At 41.7% G+C, this 18,076-nt stretch overlaps 1 protein-coding gene across 1 annotated transcript in view; it reads left to right on the top strand.

Annotated features, from left to right (window-relative positions):
• Positions 1–18,076, top strand: part of LOC108931415 (protein O-mannosyl-transferase TMTC2-like) — an 80,915-nt gene that overhangs the window by 57,307 nt on the left and 5,532 nt on the right. The window contains exons 5-11 of the mRNA XM_018747168.2: positions 627–712; positions 1,163–1,347; positions 2,354–2,432; positions 3,722–3,843; positions 10,086–10,167; positions 10,997–11,111; positions 16,543–16,606. Coding sequence (XP_018602684.2) covers positions 627–712; positions 1,163–1,347; positions 2,354–2,432; positions 3,722–3,843; positions 10,086–10,167; positions 10,997–11,111; positions 16,543–16,606 — 733 coding nt within the window. The remainder of the gene's footprint in view (positions 1–626; positions 713–1,162; positions 1,348–2,353; positions 2,433–3,721; positions 3,844–10,085; positions 10,168–10,996; positions 11,112–16,542; positions 16,607–18,076) is intronic.

Raw genomic sequence — 18,076 nt, forward strand, 5'->3', positions numbered from 1 at the left:
TTTTTCATGCAGGTCAAAGTAATCTCATTGTGTGTTGGAAGCAATAGGATGAGCGTATGAAGATGATTCATTCTTTCCTGTAACACCTGGAGAAGTTCCAGATATCGGTGTTCGCAGCAGATCGTTGTCTCTAATTTTACGTATCTGATCCAACACTGATGTATTCTCATAACTCAGTGCTGGCAGTTGTCCATCAGAAATCCAGTATACATAACTCTGTATATTCCAATTACTTTACTGTCCTCTGAGGTGAAATTTTTAACAATGTTTTTCCTTGGCTGACACTTGTACACAGAGACTTACAGTATTTGACACCTTCATATATCTGGCTAAATACCTCATTCAGGGGGGTTACAAGTCCATGTTCTTACCTCTTACACTACCTGTGTCCCCAGTAATTGTGTCCAGTTATTCTATGAGAAAAGGCCATGTTATTCAGTATTAAAAATGGTCCTAAGTCATTTGTGTTCACGGTATTCTTCTATGGCTTTGAGATGAATACAGCATATTGTTTTTTTTCCCCTCATTCATGTGTGGGCAGTTTGGGCCTACCACCTTGACTCGCCACTGTGTGTGTGAACTCCCTCCCAGAAATCCTGTCCTTTTTTTTTTTTTTTTTCTTCTAGGGGTTTGCTGCTCCAGGAGAACAACAGGCTGTCTGAGGCTCTACATTACTACAAGCTGGCGATTGGGAGCCGGCCAACTCTGGCCTGTACGTATGGACAGGCCTTCTGTCCACAGGCTAAGGGGTGCTGGATAGCCGCAGGTCCGGAAGGCAGCTCTGACACATCACCGAGCAGAAAGCCTGCTGAAGCTTTGGGTTTCATTTAAAAGCCCCCTGCTATCCTAGTGGTTAACAGTTATGCATAATTTGACCCATAATGAATTGAGCCTAGAATTACTCCTTGTCTTGTTTCAAAGTCCAGTCATGCTCATTTCTGCCTTTCGAATTATTTTTACTTTCCTCGGGTCATGTGGTTAATCAGTTTGCATTGTTGAGTGTACTGGGCTTGAAGATGAAGCAAGCAAAGTAGGAATGTGTAGAAGGATACAGACAGATAAAGACTGAACATAAAACTTTGTTTAATTTGAGAGTTTTAGATTCCTGAAACAGACCTGGAAATAGATGTGCTTCAGTGTTTCCTGCTTCCCCCCCCCACAGCTGCATACTTGAACACGGGGATCATTCTCATGAACCAGGGTCACCTGGATGAGGCCAAGCGGGCATTCCTCACTTGCGCCGACATCCCGGATGAGAACCTGAAGGACCCCCACGCCCACCGCAGCTCAGTGACCAGCTGCCTGTACAACCTGGGCAAGCTGCTCCACGAACAGGGCCGCCAGGAGGTAGGTAGGGGGTATACCTCTTAAGGAACGGAATTAATGGTTTAAAGGCTGCCTTTTGAGTTTGAGAAGGAGCTGTACCCTTGAGCGAAGTCCTTAAGGTTATTTTTTTTTTATGTGTATGGATCACCTGTATGCTTTTTAGGTTTGTTCGGATAAAAGCTTCTGCTGAGCAACTACATAATAATTATGGCTGTGTGTGTATGGCTGTGTACCTACTCGAGCGATGAACATCGGTACATCAAGTGGATAGTAGCAAACAAGGTTTACTTAAGGTTCACACATCTTCAGCTACGTCTCTTTCTCTTAATGTAATGCACAGATTGTATTTTCGCTGAGACGTACGTCGATTTGGAGAAAAGCGTCTGCTAAATGAATAAATGTAAACGTAATGTAAATGTATGTGCCTAGATGCATATGTACACAGTGGCTGCAAAATCCCTAATATTAATTAAACTTTGTTATGGATTGTCTGTATTTTTAGAATATTTGTACAAATTTTACTCTCTTCCTGTGTTCTTCTGTAAATCTTCTTTCATAAAGCAAATGAAACATAAAACAAAAATAAAACAAAGAAATGGTCAACAAAGGACACAAACTCATGCATAAGGGATTTTGTGGCCATTCTGTATATGCATACAATACATACAATAGATACGTTACATACATGCATATAATCAGCTCCTCAGTCCTCAACTTCTCTGGACAAGTCTCCCACTCAATGTTACCGTGGTGACGGAGTGATCACCATGTCTCATTTACCAGCCTTAACAAGTGGCGAGAGCAGCAAATCACTGGCAATTCAAGACGAGGCCTCCATGGCCTTTCGATTGGCTGTTTCAGAGATGCCAGCTTCTTTTCTCCTTTTGTGGTGTAAACCATCACCTGCTTTGCCTTCACTCCTTTTCGCTGAATGGAAACAATGAAGCCTCAGGACAACAGCTTGTTACCGTTGGTTTTCCCTTCTCCTCTTGCTAATGCTGGAATCTTTTTATTTGCTTCCCTTTAGGAAGCCCTGCTGATGTATAAAGAAGCAATACAGAAAATGCCAAAACAATTTGCACCTCAAAGTCTGTACAATATGATGGGTAAGCGCAGCTGAACTTTAACAGTACAGTCACATGTTGCTAATGTTCCACACTTAATGAGCAGAGAGAAAACATTATGCAGGTAATTGTAGTGTTAGCAATTTCCCCAAGAGTGTTTTATAAATTACGAAGCTGTTAACATCTCAAAAAGATGCTTCTCACTGCTGAAAATGAAAGCTCATTTGTTCAGGTGGAAGAGAGCTTGAAGCCATGTGTGATGTTATGTGACATGTTCAGTATTTCAAGTATTAGTCGAGGCATCGACACCGTGGTTTTTCATCATCTTTCCTCCATCAGCTGCACTGGGGTCAGCAATCCTAACACCCGAACCCCTGAGGGGGATTAACTTGCTCTGATTAAACTGTGGTCGCAGCTGCCTTGTCTATCCCCACATCTGCGCACATACTGTACGTAGAATAACATGCGGTAATGTTCTCAAAATAATTATGCTGCTGTTATTGTGACACACTGTCTGTACAGCAATAAGGCTTCTCTTGGAGGTAGTCTTCTCTTTACTGCATGTGAACTTCAATCTTTGCAGTACTACACAATGCCCCTTCCCTCGCAGAACAAAGAAAAAGTGCTTATGGAAATATATACTGTTTCTTCATACAACGTCCTTAATATTCAGCACAGCAGCATTTTCCCCATTTAATCACGACCTACTATGTTTCACGGTGCAAAGCCTGCAGATGGTAGGAAAACCCAGGATACTACTGTATATGTTCTTCCAGCTTCCTGCTTGCTGTTACATGGACAGTGTCCACCAATCACAGTCTCGATTATGGAAAAACTAACTCACATAATACAAATTTTGAAAAATAACCTGTATAAACATTTCTCAATTGTTCAACTCATGCAAACAGCTTTCATAACACTAACACCCTTACAGTGTCATAAATGTTTGAGTCCAAAGGTGACACTGATGGTGTAAACGTTATTGATTCTCTTGCACAGTTCATGGTACGAATTTAAATAATTTGGATAACAAGTACTAGAATTCCATGTTATTTTATTACAGATGTAGTGAAATATATTGTTGTCACTGTTATGAAAACAACTTTTTATTTTCAAGACTCAGTGTTTCAAATGACCATTGTACCCATGAGATGACCAGTTTGCCATCAGTTTATTTTGCATTCTGCTTTTACCTTTTACATTTTTTACACTCCGTAGCAATAGAGTGTCCATCAGGCCTCCATTGCCAGGTAAATAACAGTTAAACTGAGGTATGCTGTTTTGTAACCCCTGACCTGACCTGACCTGACCCACTGCCTCCCCCCCTCCAGGGGAAGCCTACGTAAGGTTGAACAAGCTGCCTGAGGCAGAGCACTGGTATCGAGAATCCCTGAGGGCCAAGCCTGACCACATCCCCGCCCACCTGACCTATGGCAAGCTCCTCACCCTCATGGTAAGTCCCGCCTTAGCTGCTTTACTTATTAAAACGCGGAGGCAGTGACATCAGTTAAAAAATATACAAATTGGCAACTGTCGAATGTTAGCAGGAGAAGAAAGGATTTGATTTCCCCCTTTTGCTATTTCACCCTTGATCATGGTACCTACCCTTGAGTGTTACACTAAGAATACCCTGGTGAATAAATGGGCAATTCATTATGAGTAGTTTAATGTACAAGGTCCCGTAATGGTCAATAATATATTTTAATGTTGCCATCTCAATGTTTTTTTTTTTTTTTCTGTCTTCTACTTGAGCTGTCTTTCCTGGATGTTTGTTTTCTATACCACAGACATACACTCCAATATTTGTTTATGTAAAATATTAGCAAATCGCAGCTGTAATTACCATTCTGTCTCTTGGGTGTTTTGTTAGAGCCAAAGTAAGGAGCAGTGTACTCATAAGAAGCACTCTGAGACTGACGTCTGTTCACTGTAAACTGACTTTTGGCATGTTTTCTCCAACCTGACCTTCCAACTGTTAGAGCAGAAGAGCTGCGATAATTGTTCAGGGTCCCTGAGGTTCAAGGCCCACAAGAAGTTACATTAAGTGAACATAAATTATTTTCTAGTAGTTCTTTGTTCCATTATTTTCCTGTCTTCGTCTGGCTTGGTGCGCAGAATTAAGAAGCTGCACTGTTTGACCCAGAGTGTGCTTATTGAAATGCGCACAGTGAAAGCAGAACTCACTGGAAAATGTTGCTATGAAGGAGGAACTGAGAACATTTCAAGTCTGGGCTTGAAGCCCTGCTCATCTACTCAGGCAGGAATAAAAGAAAGTAGAGATGCCAAGTCTCTTGTTAGCCCTTGGGTGTAAAAGATAGCAGCTCTGAGGCAGCAAAGCGTGCAACTCCTTGACCTTGGTAAAATTCAAACATTTTATCTAAACGTGAGTGACAACAGATAGGAACTGAGTCTTGCCGAACTTTCCCTGCCCCGTGAGGCTCTGCTTCAAGGCTGTGACCACCTGCAGCTATGAAGATTGGAACCCCACTTGAGTTTTTTGTGAGGCTGGATGTCACAGTGACCTCCTGCTCACTCCCCCTCAGGGTTAAATGCCCTGGTGACACCGGATACGTCTACAGCTGGGTCACACACTTGCGAAGGACACCTGACTGTACCCCTCTTGAAGGGCTAAGCCTACGTAGCTTGTGTGTCTGAGTGTTTGGGGCACAGCCGTTGGAAATCTGTCTTGTCCTCTCATTCCCCAGAGTTACCCCGATACCCTTCTTCTTGAAACCTGATGGATGCGTTCCTAAATTCGTCATTTCCTCACTTAATCCCGTTTGAGTCTCACTCACAATTACCCAAGTGACACACACAGCTGTTGTGAGTCTGATGTCATAATGTAATGGATTTAGCAAGAAGAGTTGTAACAAGGTGCCTCTGAACAGGATATTGTGCCTCGGTAATGACCTGTGCTGAATCGACTCTTAATGAACAATTTGGTTTGTGCATCCTGACCGTGCTCTGTTAATGTCATAGAGAGGAGTACAATTTCTGACACACTTATTGGAAAGAAGGGCTTGAATAAATGCTCTGAAAATGAATTCGTTATAATGTATGTCTGGCCTTAAGGGAATGATGTCACCTTTTCATCCAGTGCATGGACTTCATATTTATAATTATGAATAACACTTTATATAGGTCTGATAAATTTACATTTACAAATCTATCTGGCACTTTTCTCCAAAGTTACTTTAGGCTCCCAACAATTTTTTTCCCCATTTATACATCTGGGTAATTTTACTGGGGCAATTTAGAGTAAGTATCTTGCTTAAGGGTACTGCAACAGTAGGTGAGATTCAAACCTATGACCTTTGGATCCAAAGGCAGCAGCTCTAACCACTACACTCTCAGCTGCCCCTGTTTGTGTTTTATTGCCTAAATTTGCCTTTATGGGGGAAAAAATCTAGATTATAAAGCATCCCTCCGTAGATTGTCCATACTTGTTTTATGCAAGGTTGCAGTGGTCTGGAGCATACGGCAGGGTGCAGATTAAAAATACCACTAAATAAAGTCTTTCCTGCTTAGCTGTTCTTGTAGTGTCCTTATCTTTGCTGAGGTCAGTGTTGGGGCGGAACGGCTTCTGGTCTCTTAATGAGTTGAAATGTTAAACAACCTCTGCACTTTATCTTGATGTTTCTGTGCTTGTTTGACTATCTTAATTAGAGGAACACCATGCATGTGTGTTTATTATGCTTTACTTGACTTCATTTTCTGTCTTCATTTGATTGGTGAAGGAGCTTGGAGGATGATGATGCTTTTTTCTAGTGTATATATACCTATATTTGTTTGACGGTTGCTTGAGGCACTGTACGACTTCCTATCTTTGTCTGCACAAAGTATTTACCAAATTGGCTACAAGAGTTGTTTTCTTCCACATTTCAATCATTTGCTTTTCAGTTTGATTGCCATGTACATTCTCAACATAATTGGGAATGTAATGCTCTTTTTGTTTTCCATCAGATGTGGAATGGCATTGCTTATGCTGCCGTCAGCCAACCATCCATGCCCAACCAATAAAAACCTGGATCAGCAGCAAAATGCACAAGCAGCATCTCAGGTTCTCATACATTTCTAATGCGGTGCACACTTTGAGTTTTTGTTTAAAGTTGTGGAAAAAGATTTTTTTCCCCTGTGCTTTATTGCTAGGCTGTTCCAGCTGGTTTTACAGCGGGGCTGAATCATGCTCCCATCTGTCTAGCGAAGCATGAAAACCTATAAAGACAATGCATCGCAGACACCAGCTATTGCAATTACCCTCATGCCCCAAGCTACGTTAAACATTTATTCTGTATTAGTAGAGCAGTCTGGAAAATCCTTACAAAATACGGCATGGTTTTAACAACTAAAAATTGTGCTGGAGATTAGCAAGGTTTTGGTAATAAAATTAGCAAAATCAACAGAATTTAATGCTGTATTGTAGTGCTCAGTGAGTGGTTTATTCTAAAAATGTCAGTGAATTTACATAAACCGGTTGGCTGGTGAATAATTGGACATTTTGGTCAATTAATAAGTCGACATTGGGACTAGTCGATGCAAGGACATTAGGGCAGTCCGTAAGTGGTCATTTGGGGGAGTTGGTAAGTAGACCTCGGGGCCATGTTTTGAATAAGCTTCAGGTTCGAACCCCGGAGGGAAAGCTTTTGTCCTTCAGCTCTACTTGTTTGCAGGCTGTATAAAGGGATGAATTTATAATGTGGGTCTAAACTGGTGAAGTGCGTTGCTCTGGGTAAATAGTCCAATGATGTATCTCCCTCGGAAAGCCGCCTGTCAGCACTTGTTCACTTCGGCCCCCGGGAACAATCTGTCGAGGCCAAAGCAGAGGTCTTCATCGTCTCAAGGAAACAGGGAATGATGGGCACCATGGTCACTATGGCCAGGGCTCTGGAGATGATGAGATGGCCTCTTTCTTATCAGATGACCAGGTGCAGGAGACCTGTTTCTCCACCAAAGTGGCCTTGTGACCCCTCCCACTGGCACCAGTGTGTGAATGGCAGTGAAGCATTTCCACTGACCTAATCCCTTGCACTTCCCACCCTTGCATCTCAGTATGGCCAGGAAGCACTGTTAGAGGTGAAAAATACATCTTCACTTATCCCTGGTTATCCAGTCCTAATATGTTCCTGAAAATAAACTAAATATTGAAAACCTATTAATGAAATTACATTTTCTTTTAATTTGCTTGAAGTCCATCCAAAATTTACCTCAAACTCAGCATAAACGATGCATAATATAACAAGAAAAAAAGCTGTGTAACATATCAAAATATAATAAATCACAATTTATAACTGGATTATATATTCAAAATAAATTTTCAAAAGCAATTACTTAATAAAATAAGTTCTGGTGTGCATGGACTGGCTTGAGAATAGAATAGAACAGAATAGAATAGAATAGAATATACTTTACTGTCCCTTCCAGGGAAATTTGTCTTGGACACCATGACATGGCCAGTGCACAACACTGGACTCACATAAAACAATACACACCCTAACATACAGTTTAAAAAATTAAATAAAAAAAATAAATAACAGTCAAAGTTTAAAATCTCTATATACCAGTCTAAAACCTCAGTTTTGGAATTCCCTGTTTAATAATTTCAAGTTCAAGTTAATTTAACTGCAGTTGGCACAAAAGAATTCTTATAACGATATAATTTACACATCAAGATTCTAAATCGTCTCCCTGAGGGTAACATGTTAAAGTTCTCATGTAAAATGTGTGTGTCATCAGCCACAATTTTTTAGCTTGTTTTAAAATAGATGCCTCGTACAATTCCTGTATGAGTCTTTCCTCTTCCCACCCAATAATTTTTAGGGCAATATGTACTAGTCATCGAAGTTTTGATTTTAATCTGACAGTCAAGTTTCCGTACCATGTTGTAATACCATATCTTATCAAGCTCTCAAAAACAGATTGGTAAAACAGAAATAGAACCTTCTGGTTTATCCCAAACACTTTCAACCTTTGCAAAAAATAGAGTCTCTGCTGCAATCTAGAACACAGACCGTTTATGTGAGCAGACCATCATAACAGATTATCAATATAAACACCCAAGTATTTATATGAAGAAACCTGTTCAATAGTCTTTCCATGTATTATTACAGGACTATGATCCCCCACAGATTTGGGGTTGAAGATCATTTCAACAGTCTAAATTTCCTTTAAAATCAAGGAGTTGTTGTCACACCACCCCACAAACCTGGCAACTTCAGAAAAGTACTGTGAACGTGCGGTGTTCCTGTCCAGTAAACTCAATATTGCAGTATCATCAGAAAATTTGATGAAGAAGGTATTATCCTGACTAGCAACACACTCATTAGTGTATAATGTAAATAAAACGGGTGAGCTAACACAGCCTTGCGGGACCCCCATATGAGTAGTTTTCACCTTGGAATAGGAATTATTGACCCTGACTTGCGTTCGATTTGTTAAAAATGAATAAAACCACTTAATGCAAAAAGGGGTCACTTTTAACTCTGTCAGCTTCCTAATTAGTAGCTGGGGTTGAAGTGTGTTAAAAGCCGAACTAAAATCTATAAAAAGTAGACGTGCATATGCTTGGGTATCTTCTAAATGCCTATTCACCAAATGAGTGATGCAATTAATGGCGTCCTCAGTGCCCCGTCCAGTCTTATAAGCGAACTGAAACGGGTCAAGGGATAATTTAACCTCGTCCTTTAGAACAGCTACTACAAATCTTTCAAAACATTTCATAACATTTGAAGTCAAAGCCACAGGTCTAAAATCACACTTCCCAACTGGGCGAGGATCAAGGATATTTGTCATTTAAATAAATCAATACTTAGAAAGTTTAAACTAAATGATGCAAAAGAGAGGATGTGAAGATAAACACACGAGTATGCGAGTGAAACTGTAGAGTGCCAGAATGCATCTGAGAGCATGGGTGCATGGTTCCCATAATTTACTGTCTCTCAGTCTCGCTCTCACAGCAGTTTGACACAATTTTAAAAAGAGGTCTCGGTTTGTCACACTGCACTGCATTGAATGATCCCGATTTTCATTTATCTGGTGTGTGACAATTAATGATAAGTCGAAGGCAAATACTGAAAGATCAAATAATGGGGATGGAGTTATTTGTTTCATAACAGCAGGAAGACGCACACACACACACACAGAGTCTGAAACCGCTTGCTGGGGTTACGGCGAGCCGGAGCCTAACCCGGTAACACAGGGCGCAAGGCTGGAGGGGGGGGGTCACACCCAGGATGGGACGCCAGTCCGTCCCAAGGCGCCCCAAGCAGGACCCGAACCCCAGACCCACCAGAGAGTGGGACCAGGCCAAGCCCACTGCACCATCTCACAGCAGGAAGGCGATAGATAGAATTCAAAAACACCAGAAGGGATTTTATTGGTCTATAAAAAGAAGTGTCCAGTTGGTGTATAGAATCCTTGTTGCTCCACCTGCCTCAGGTGCGCAGGTCTGTATAAGGTAGGCCACTGTCCAGGGTGCTGAAATCCCTCCGGGTGAAAAATATGCTGGATGGGCAGATAGTAACTGCTTCTCCGCCCTGTTCTCCAGGTCACATCGTACAGCCCCACTTAAAGTTGAAGAGGTGGTGGAAAATTTTGCTGTGTGTTCCGAATGTAAGAAGGACAGTACATGCTGTGTAAATGAACATTAACGAAGGTAAAATGGACAATTGAAGAATAAGCTGCTTTATTTGTGTTTAGGGGCAGAAGTCTGAAGCAGAGCGGTACTTTCTGAAAGCAATTCAGCTGGACCCCACAAAAGGAAACTGCTATATGCATTATGGTAAGGACATATTCAGTTTTCTTGCTCAAGTCTGAAAAATAGCAGATAGTCTAAGAGCTTGAACGTGCAACCTTTCGGTAACAAATGCAGTACTTTTCCTGGAATTTACCTACCTGTTACAGTGCCAAACCAGCGATGTGGACATTTAAGTTTCAGTAGAGATGACCTTCCTCCCAAGGAATAATGTGTGATTTGTTTTGAAAGCCTTAATACTGACATATTCTCATTCCTTTATCATACAGTTTGTTTTAAAAAATTAAATTAGAATTACAGGTGATGTATTAAACACACACCACCGTCTCCTTAAGTTATCAGTCTCTTAACTAAGTGGAAAAATCAGACAAAAATTATTCTTGTTTCTTGATGTAGCTTCCAGATTCAGCTGTTCTTCCACTGGTCTACAATGTAAGCAGCTTCATGATGTTGTCATCTCTAAGCTTGTGGTGACTGAAGTAAATGTGTAAGGGATTGCTGGTTGGTTCATTTTATTTCATCCATCCATCCATCCATCCATCCATCCATCCATCCATCCAAGCCAGCCATCCAAGCCAGCCAGAGTCAAAAGGAGATATGTTTTACTAACTCTAAAGTTCTGGAACTCTCCTTTTATACTGTTGCGCTCCTTCATTGGTGTGGTTTTGCAGGACAAGTTTGAGTGTAACAACCATTATTTCTCATCAGCTTTCCACTGGTAAAAATGTCTCCAGGTCTCAGTTTGTCCCTCTGCAGCAGGAGGAGCCGGTCAAAGACTTTGTGAGCGCAAGGGAAGACATTCTTGCCCCACATCATACAGTAAACACTCCCTTCATTTCCTCCGTGTAATTGACAGGCCAGTTCCTCCTGGAAGAAGGTCGCTTCACGGAGGCTGCTGAGATGGCAGAGACCGCTGCCCAGCTTGAGAGCGGGGACTTCGATGTGGTCTTCAATGCGGCTCACATGCTCAGGTAGGAGGGCAAAACACTGCACGAGAGTGAGAGTTTAAGGGGTGCAATAAAAGCAGAAAAAATATTCTCTCCAGGTTTGAATGTTGGTGCTATTGAGAAGCTCGTCATATAGTGCAGCTAACGATTTGTACATATACATGAAGTAAGCTCATTTCACTGAGTCCTGATTCCGTTGTTGGTATGAGCTCTGTGGTGCACAAAAATAGATGTAATTCAGCCACCAATATGAAATAGTGCTGTGTGATTTTCAGATCAAAACAATGTGCCAGTTCAATTTTAACAATGTTTAGCAATTTAACAATTTTGTTTTGGGTGGAAAAAAGTTTAGATTCATGTGTACTGCCAGTCGTTTTGAACATAGCAGATTTTTAACAAATCAGCAGTTAATTTAAACCTCATTTTGGAACTCTCATAAATGGGAAATTTGAATAAAAATTTGGTCAGTTTTACCTTTTAGTCCATACATCATTCCTATAGCCAGGGACATTAGTAACTATATGCACTGCAACAAAAATATGGCCTTCCTGATTAGCAGTACATTTAACAACAATACATTTTGAAAAATCATTTTTTTGCTGGATCACACCGCAGTAGCGTGAAATACTGCAGAAAGGGCAGTTTTCATGGAATTAGAATGCAAGGTAAATTCATCATAACCGATATGTTTTTATGTGTATGTGCTAATCAGTCAATGAGTCAGTCTTATTTTATTTGGTATAATGCCTTTTTTCAAGCAATCGTGCTGTTACAAAATTTCAAAGAGCACATTCTACACAGCAAATAAAGGAACTTCAATGAAAGCGTTAAGTGAAAAATTCTGATTGCCAGTGCACATCTACAAAAAGGCAGTCAATTAAGACAACATTTAATGTAGTGCCTCATCGCTATACACAAATCATAAATCTGTGTTTGAAGGCATATGCAGAGAATGACCATGTGTCCCTTGGCTGACCACTGGGTGAACTGATCAATAGTTCAGGTGCTGGACAAAGACAGAGTCGAATGCAGAACACTGTAAGTGTGAGTGTGTACGTTTCCCCGCTGAGAGTGCGCTCTGTCTCTACATCAGAATCTCCCCTCTATTCACAGCTGCTGTGTTACTCTACGAGCCGAGACAAGCGGAACACACAAACAAAACTGACTGTATCATACAGTCGGAGCTGCGTAAACATGCTTTCTGTTTCTTCCATCAGTTCTCTGACATTGAAAAAAAGGCAGTGAAGTGCAGGTAAAGGCTGTCAGTAAGCCTGCGCGTCAATCTGCGGTAGTTTTAGGCGGTTTATACTGTACGAGTTTATGAGTGTTGATGTAAGTATTTATGTGCAGATCAACAATTTGTGTTTTGTACTTCAAATGAAAACAGATTTAAATTAATTTGTTCTGGAATCAATTTACACTTGCCTTAATATTTTGTTTTGCTCTGTTAATAAAACTAGCTCTTAAACCAGATGCCAAGAAGGCAGTTTTTCTCCCCTCCATTGTGGGAGTTTGAGATGAAAATGATTTACAGGCAGCTGAATTCAAGGGCTGTTCCACATTGTTCACCTTGGCCCTGACTATTGCATGTGTGTGCTATCCTTGGAGTAGATGTCAAGGGCTGTACCTGGCAAGAATATGACCCTGCCCCTTCCTGCAACCCTACACCCAGGCCCATGAGACAAGTTTAATTAATCGCTACCCATTTCTGGTCTCTTTCATAACAATCAGCACCCTAGTGCAGGCATCAGCCTGGCCTATCAGTTACTGCCAGGGTAAAAAGGCAGAAATAGATGGTCATGCAGGAGGGCAGCACACACTCTGTGTTCTTTTTTCTGTTTTTGGTTTTATAAGCAGCACCAAGTCACAGCAACATCAACAGAAACACTACACAGAGGAATCCACACATATACATACTGTATGTATATATATATATATAAAACAAGGGCACAAGTTAGAGTTAGAGTTAGATTTCACAGGCATGATGACGTAACATTATATAAGTTCCACAGCGATATTCAGACATTCCAGAATTTATTTAAAATCTCATTTAGGTCATATGTTAATTATTGTAGACACACAAAGTTAAAACATTTTGGTCTTCCATTTATAGGGAACTTTAGGTGAAGACCATAGCATTAAAATACATTTTCTTGCCAAGTTTGTAAGACTTATCAACTTGCATTCCATAACACCCTACCTATTTTTAACACTTCAGACTGATCAGGTACAAGTGCGGCAGAGCATCCTGTACAGTGATTGCGGGGCATTATGTGATCCCGTTTGGTATGGCAGCAGCACCGCTGCTTGGCCTTGAGCATCACGTGACACACACATGCATTGGCTGAGACCGGGGAATGACCTCTAGTACTCTCAGACATATTTTTCAAACCATGGACTCTTTTATATCCTTTGCATTCCACACTAAATTTTCCGTTTAATAGTGCAGAGAATTGACAGAACAGCTGGTTGAAGGAAGAACCAAGAGATATATTCCCTTCTCCATAGGTCAAAACCAAGCCGGAATCCATAATAACGTTCATGTTTCCGAGGTGCGGCCAGAGAGAGGCCGCAGAGGGGCCTTGAACAGAGCGCAGAAGGGTCAGAGAGGGCTGTAGAGGACCAGTATTTTTATTGAACCCCTCTTTGTATCTCCTGTACAGAGACCTTTCCTCACAATGCACCACCCTGCACCTGTGTTTCTTCACTATTTACCCATGAGATGACCCTTAATACTGCTGTAGGTCAGACAGACACAGTGAGGCTAGACATACAGTAAGTGCACTTATCTACTCAGCAATAATAACAAACAGGGTGGAAACATGACTTTCCCTCACAGCTCTGCTTCAGATCCAAAATAGTCTTTACAGACCAGTCTCAGTTGGGGAAATGGTATAACACGGCTCACTGTTTTGCAAATAGAATCCACTTAGCAGCAGAGCTTCTTTGCTGTTTATTCTTTTGTAAAATGCTACCTCCAACATGGTATTCTTGTGATGTAAATCACACACACATTGACTGAAACCGCTTGTCCCAAGCGGGGTCGCGGCAAACCGGAGTCTAACCCAGCAACACAAGGCGTAAGGCTGGAGGGGGAGGGGACACACTCGGGACGGGACACCAGTCTGTCACAAGGCCCTCCAAGGGGGACTCGAACCCCCGACCCGCCAGAGAGCAGGACCCGGTCAAACCCGCTGCGCCACCGCACCCCCTGTGATGTAAATGTTTATGTCTAATAATTTTGTGATTAAGATTGTTGAATAATGGATAAACCTTTATACAGCTGCTCATGCAGTACTGGTTCATATGGTGGTATGTGACAAATTAACTGTACTTTAGAGTCACATGTCTGCATCCAGTTCTCTCCTTCTGCTAATGTAATGCACTCTTTGTGTTTTTCTCCGAGATGTTTGTTGCTTTGGAGAAAAAGCATCTGCTAAATGAATGCACGTAAATGGTAGTGAGTAAAATGACACACACCCTGTAAATGCTGGCACATGTGCAATCTGCATTTAAGCTCAGGGCTGACCAACACCACTAACAGCACAATGTCCAAGACCCGCTGCGTGTCTGCGCTCCTTTCAGAAACATACATTTTCCACTGGCCTATATTTAGAGGCACCACGTGCTGGTTGTTGGCATGGGCTGAGTGTTAGATAAAGTAGCAAAGGTCAGTGTGTCCTACACACTCTGACAGACAAAACAAATTTCTGAGACCGGTTTTAGCTTTCCACTATTTTCTGCCTGCAACTGTAAGACACGCAGACATATTGTAGTTATGCTACAGTGCAGCGTAATACTTCTCGAAGAACATTTGCACACGTGTCCCTCAAAAACAGATGGTGGAACATCCCATGGAACACCAAAAGTGGCATTAAAACCAAAGATCAGTTGTCTTAACGCTGCCAACTGTACAGCAGCCAAAAATGTACAAATGAACAAATATGTTTAGAAAATTATATATATAATAGCACCATAATTCCAGTGTAAGAACAGAGTTCAAGCCATTGTACCATCTATCACTTCAGTATTGTCTTCTAGGGTCAACTGTCCTTGACTGTGTCCTTGAATATCGATGGAAATGCAGGTTTAGGCCATTAACTCTTTTCAGATTTATGGCCAGATTTGTCAGGGGAATACAATTTGGCCAGAGAAAGCACTAGCAGGCAAAATGATAACTTAAAACATAACCTTTAAGTATATAATAAGCATATGGAATAAATTGATGTTTAGGCTGTGTCTGAAGAGAAAAATGATGTCTGAGCTCTTGGGACATGAACGCGAGTGCTCTTGCCAGAATCGTTTAAAGATGTTTAATAGTACTGATGTTTAATGGTACTCTGTATTTTGTGATTTTAACCTCTGTGAACATAATGGAAGTGTAATAAGTTGTGGAAATTTTATTGATGTTCTGAATAATTTGCACTTATGTTAAAGCATAACTTAACAGTTATGCTTTAATACACAGAATTCCAAAGAACCAAAGCAAATTTGGTTTGTACTGAATGCTTTGTGGTGGTTTGTCTTCCTCTCTGTGAAATTATTAGCCTTCGGGCCGTTTCTGTGTTTTTGTTTCAATGCTTAATCAGATTCATTGCATATTTTTAAAACCGTTTTAATGAGATGCAGATTAAATTGGCTGAGGACACGAATCCTAGTGCCCTTTTGACACTCGGGCTCTGAAGTCTGTTTGGGTTACGATTAGCCAGTCCCCGAGGTTCCAAACTGTGGACCTGTTAAGCGTGATGCCATCGTTGGTTTTTTTGCTCTGTGCAACAGATGAAATAACTGGAACTGTTTCTTCTGTGGTACATAGACAGCTGCCACAGGCTTCCTTTGCTCTTAATATCGTCTGAGGATCCTCAGGCGCTAAATGGAAATAACAAAAGGAAGTATATATATCTGTTTGTTGTAAGACAATGGGTTGGGTTTTGTCACTGTATCATCCATTATGAGTATTAGATTTTAACTGGTCTTTTCCTCTCTTCCACCCCACTGCTCTGAGTCCTGGATTTCTCTCTTCCAGAATTTCGTTTTTGTATTTAATGCCTTGTTCGATGAACGGCGCCGTGGCACAGCAGGTGCCATTGCTGCCTCAAAGCTCCTGAGCTCTGTGTTCAGATACCGGTTTGAATGTGACTCAGTCTGCGTGCAGTTTGTATGTTCTTCCTATCTCTGTGTTGGGTTTCTCCAGGTGCTCTGCTTTCCTCCCACAGTCCAAAGACTCGTTTCAGGTTCTCTGGTGACTCCAAATAGCCCATATTGTGAATGACTGAGTATGTTTTTGGTTACCATGAGATGGACTGGCATCCTGTCCAGGGTTACCCTGCCTTTTAGGGTTAGGGCCCTCACCTCCATGACCTTGCTTAGGACAACCAGATATTAATGGATAGATAGATTGATGAACATGGTTTTAATGTTACATCTCATCTGCCTCCGTGTATTTTCCTTACAGGCAGGCGAGTCTCCACCATGCTGCCGAGAAATACTACAGCCTTGCAGCAAACCTGAGACCTGACGTGAGTATCGGCATTGCAATGACCACCGTAACACCACAGATGTGTGTTTATTATTCGGAAAAGCAGGTACTGATCTGCGCCAAAAGCTGCTTTCGGTCTTTTGCTAAAAAATATCTTACAGTATGTGACATTTTATAGTGCACGTGTCCAGCCATCGTAGTTTGTCTGAGTAAATATCAAGTTTGTCCATAACAAGTTAAGTCATAGCTAAGATTTTTCCAGGAGGTTTCTTTTAAATACTCGAAATTCGTCATTCTCTCAAGATGGTGATACTTTCTATCGCAAAACTTTAAATAGCAAAAAATTGTCAGTTACTCTCAGAGTCTGTACATTTGATAGAAACAAAGTACTACCTGGAAGTTACTGCAGGAAACCAATGTGACATGAATATTTACTGCACTTAGGTAATAAAAGCAGCCATTGTTTTTTTTTCTTCTTCATAATTAAGGGACATCCTTTAATTGGTGCAGTAGCCGTGATTCCAAATGGAATCCCCTCAGCTGTAGCTCCGGCTCTGCATATCTCTCATTACTGGCAACCAAGGGGATCCAGGGTACATTAAATCAGAAGGTGAATTGCGGAGCACGATTTCCATAATCTGGTGTTTATAGTTGAGAAGCGCCCCCTCCATCCGCCTGTCCCCTGCTGTGATGGATTCAGCGATGCGGTGGCCGCTGGGACAGGATCGCTTTCGCGGCAGTGTCCAAGCGGATGGCGAAGAGGCCACGTTAACCTTCGGCAGGATCCTGCCACAGCTGTAATACAACGTTCCTACGTTGCGTCCGTAGAAAGTAAACCGCCTCGCTCCAGCCAGAAGGAGTATGTTTCCAGACTCCTCCGCTCCACATTATGTGGCTTTCTTTCTGCCAGAATGTCTTTTATTTTTTTATTTATAAAAAATCTAATCAACAGCATACAATCCCTGTAGGTGGGTTTTCTCTAAACGTCACCTGCAGTTCGTCCTGCAGATTTAGAATAAACCGACGGCACTTTACGCTGTAAATCTTATGGCCCGGCGGAAGCCGAGTGTTGGGAGGAGACGAGAGGGGCCACATTTGTCACTGTCAGATTTTCCAGGGAGCACCTGTCACGCATCAGTATGCAGACGTGCAGTCTGGGTGACCTTTGCGGCAGCTTCCCCTGCCATTTGTGTCTTTTATTACCCCCCGATCCTGCTCATCAGCCCTGTTAAGACATCCTTCAGGGTCTGGCTTACGTTGCGCTAACTGCTGCGCTACTGTTTTTTTTGTGCCTTTTTTTTTGGAAAGTAGCGACATTCCTATCGAGGGAATGTTTCCTTACTCTGGTAGCACACGTGGGCGTGTGTCTTAAATCCACTGGATGCTCTTTCTCCATCTCTCCGGCTCCCCTGCTCTGGAAGCGACTATCTTCTGCTTATTGCCGGAAGATAATGACAGCTGAAACTTCTGCTGTTCTGTTGCAGGCCATTAAAAATTTTTTTCATTCTCT

This window comes from Scleropages formosus, chromosome 2 (assembly GCF_900964775.1).
Source record: "Scleropages formosus chromosome 2, fSclFor1.1, whole genome shotgun sequence".
In the NCBI taxonomy this organism is placed as follows: domain Eukaryota; kingdom Metazoa; phylum Chordata; class Actinopteri; order Osteoglossiformes; family Osteoglossidae; genus Scleropages; species Scleropages formosus.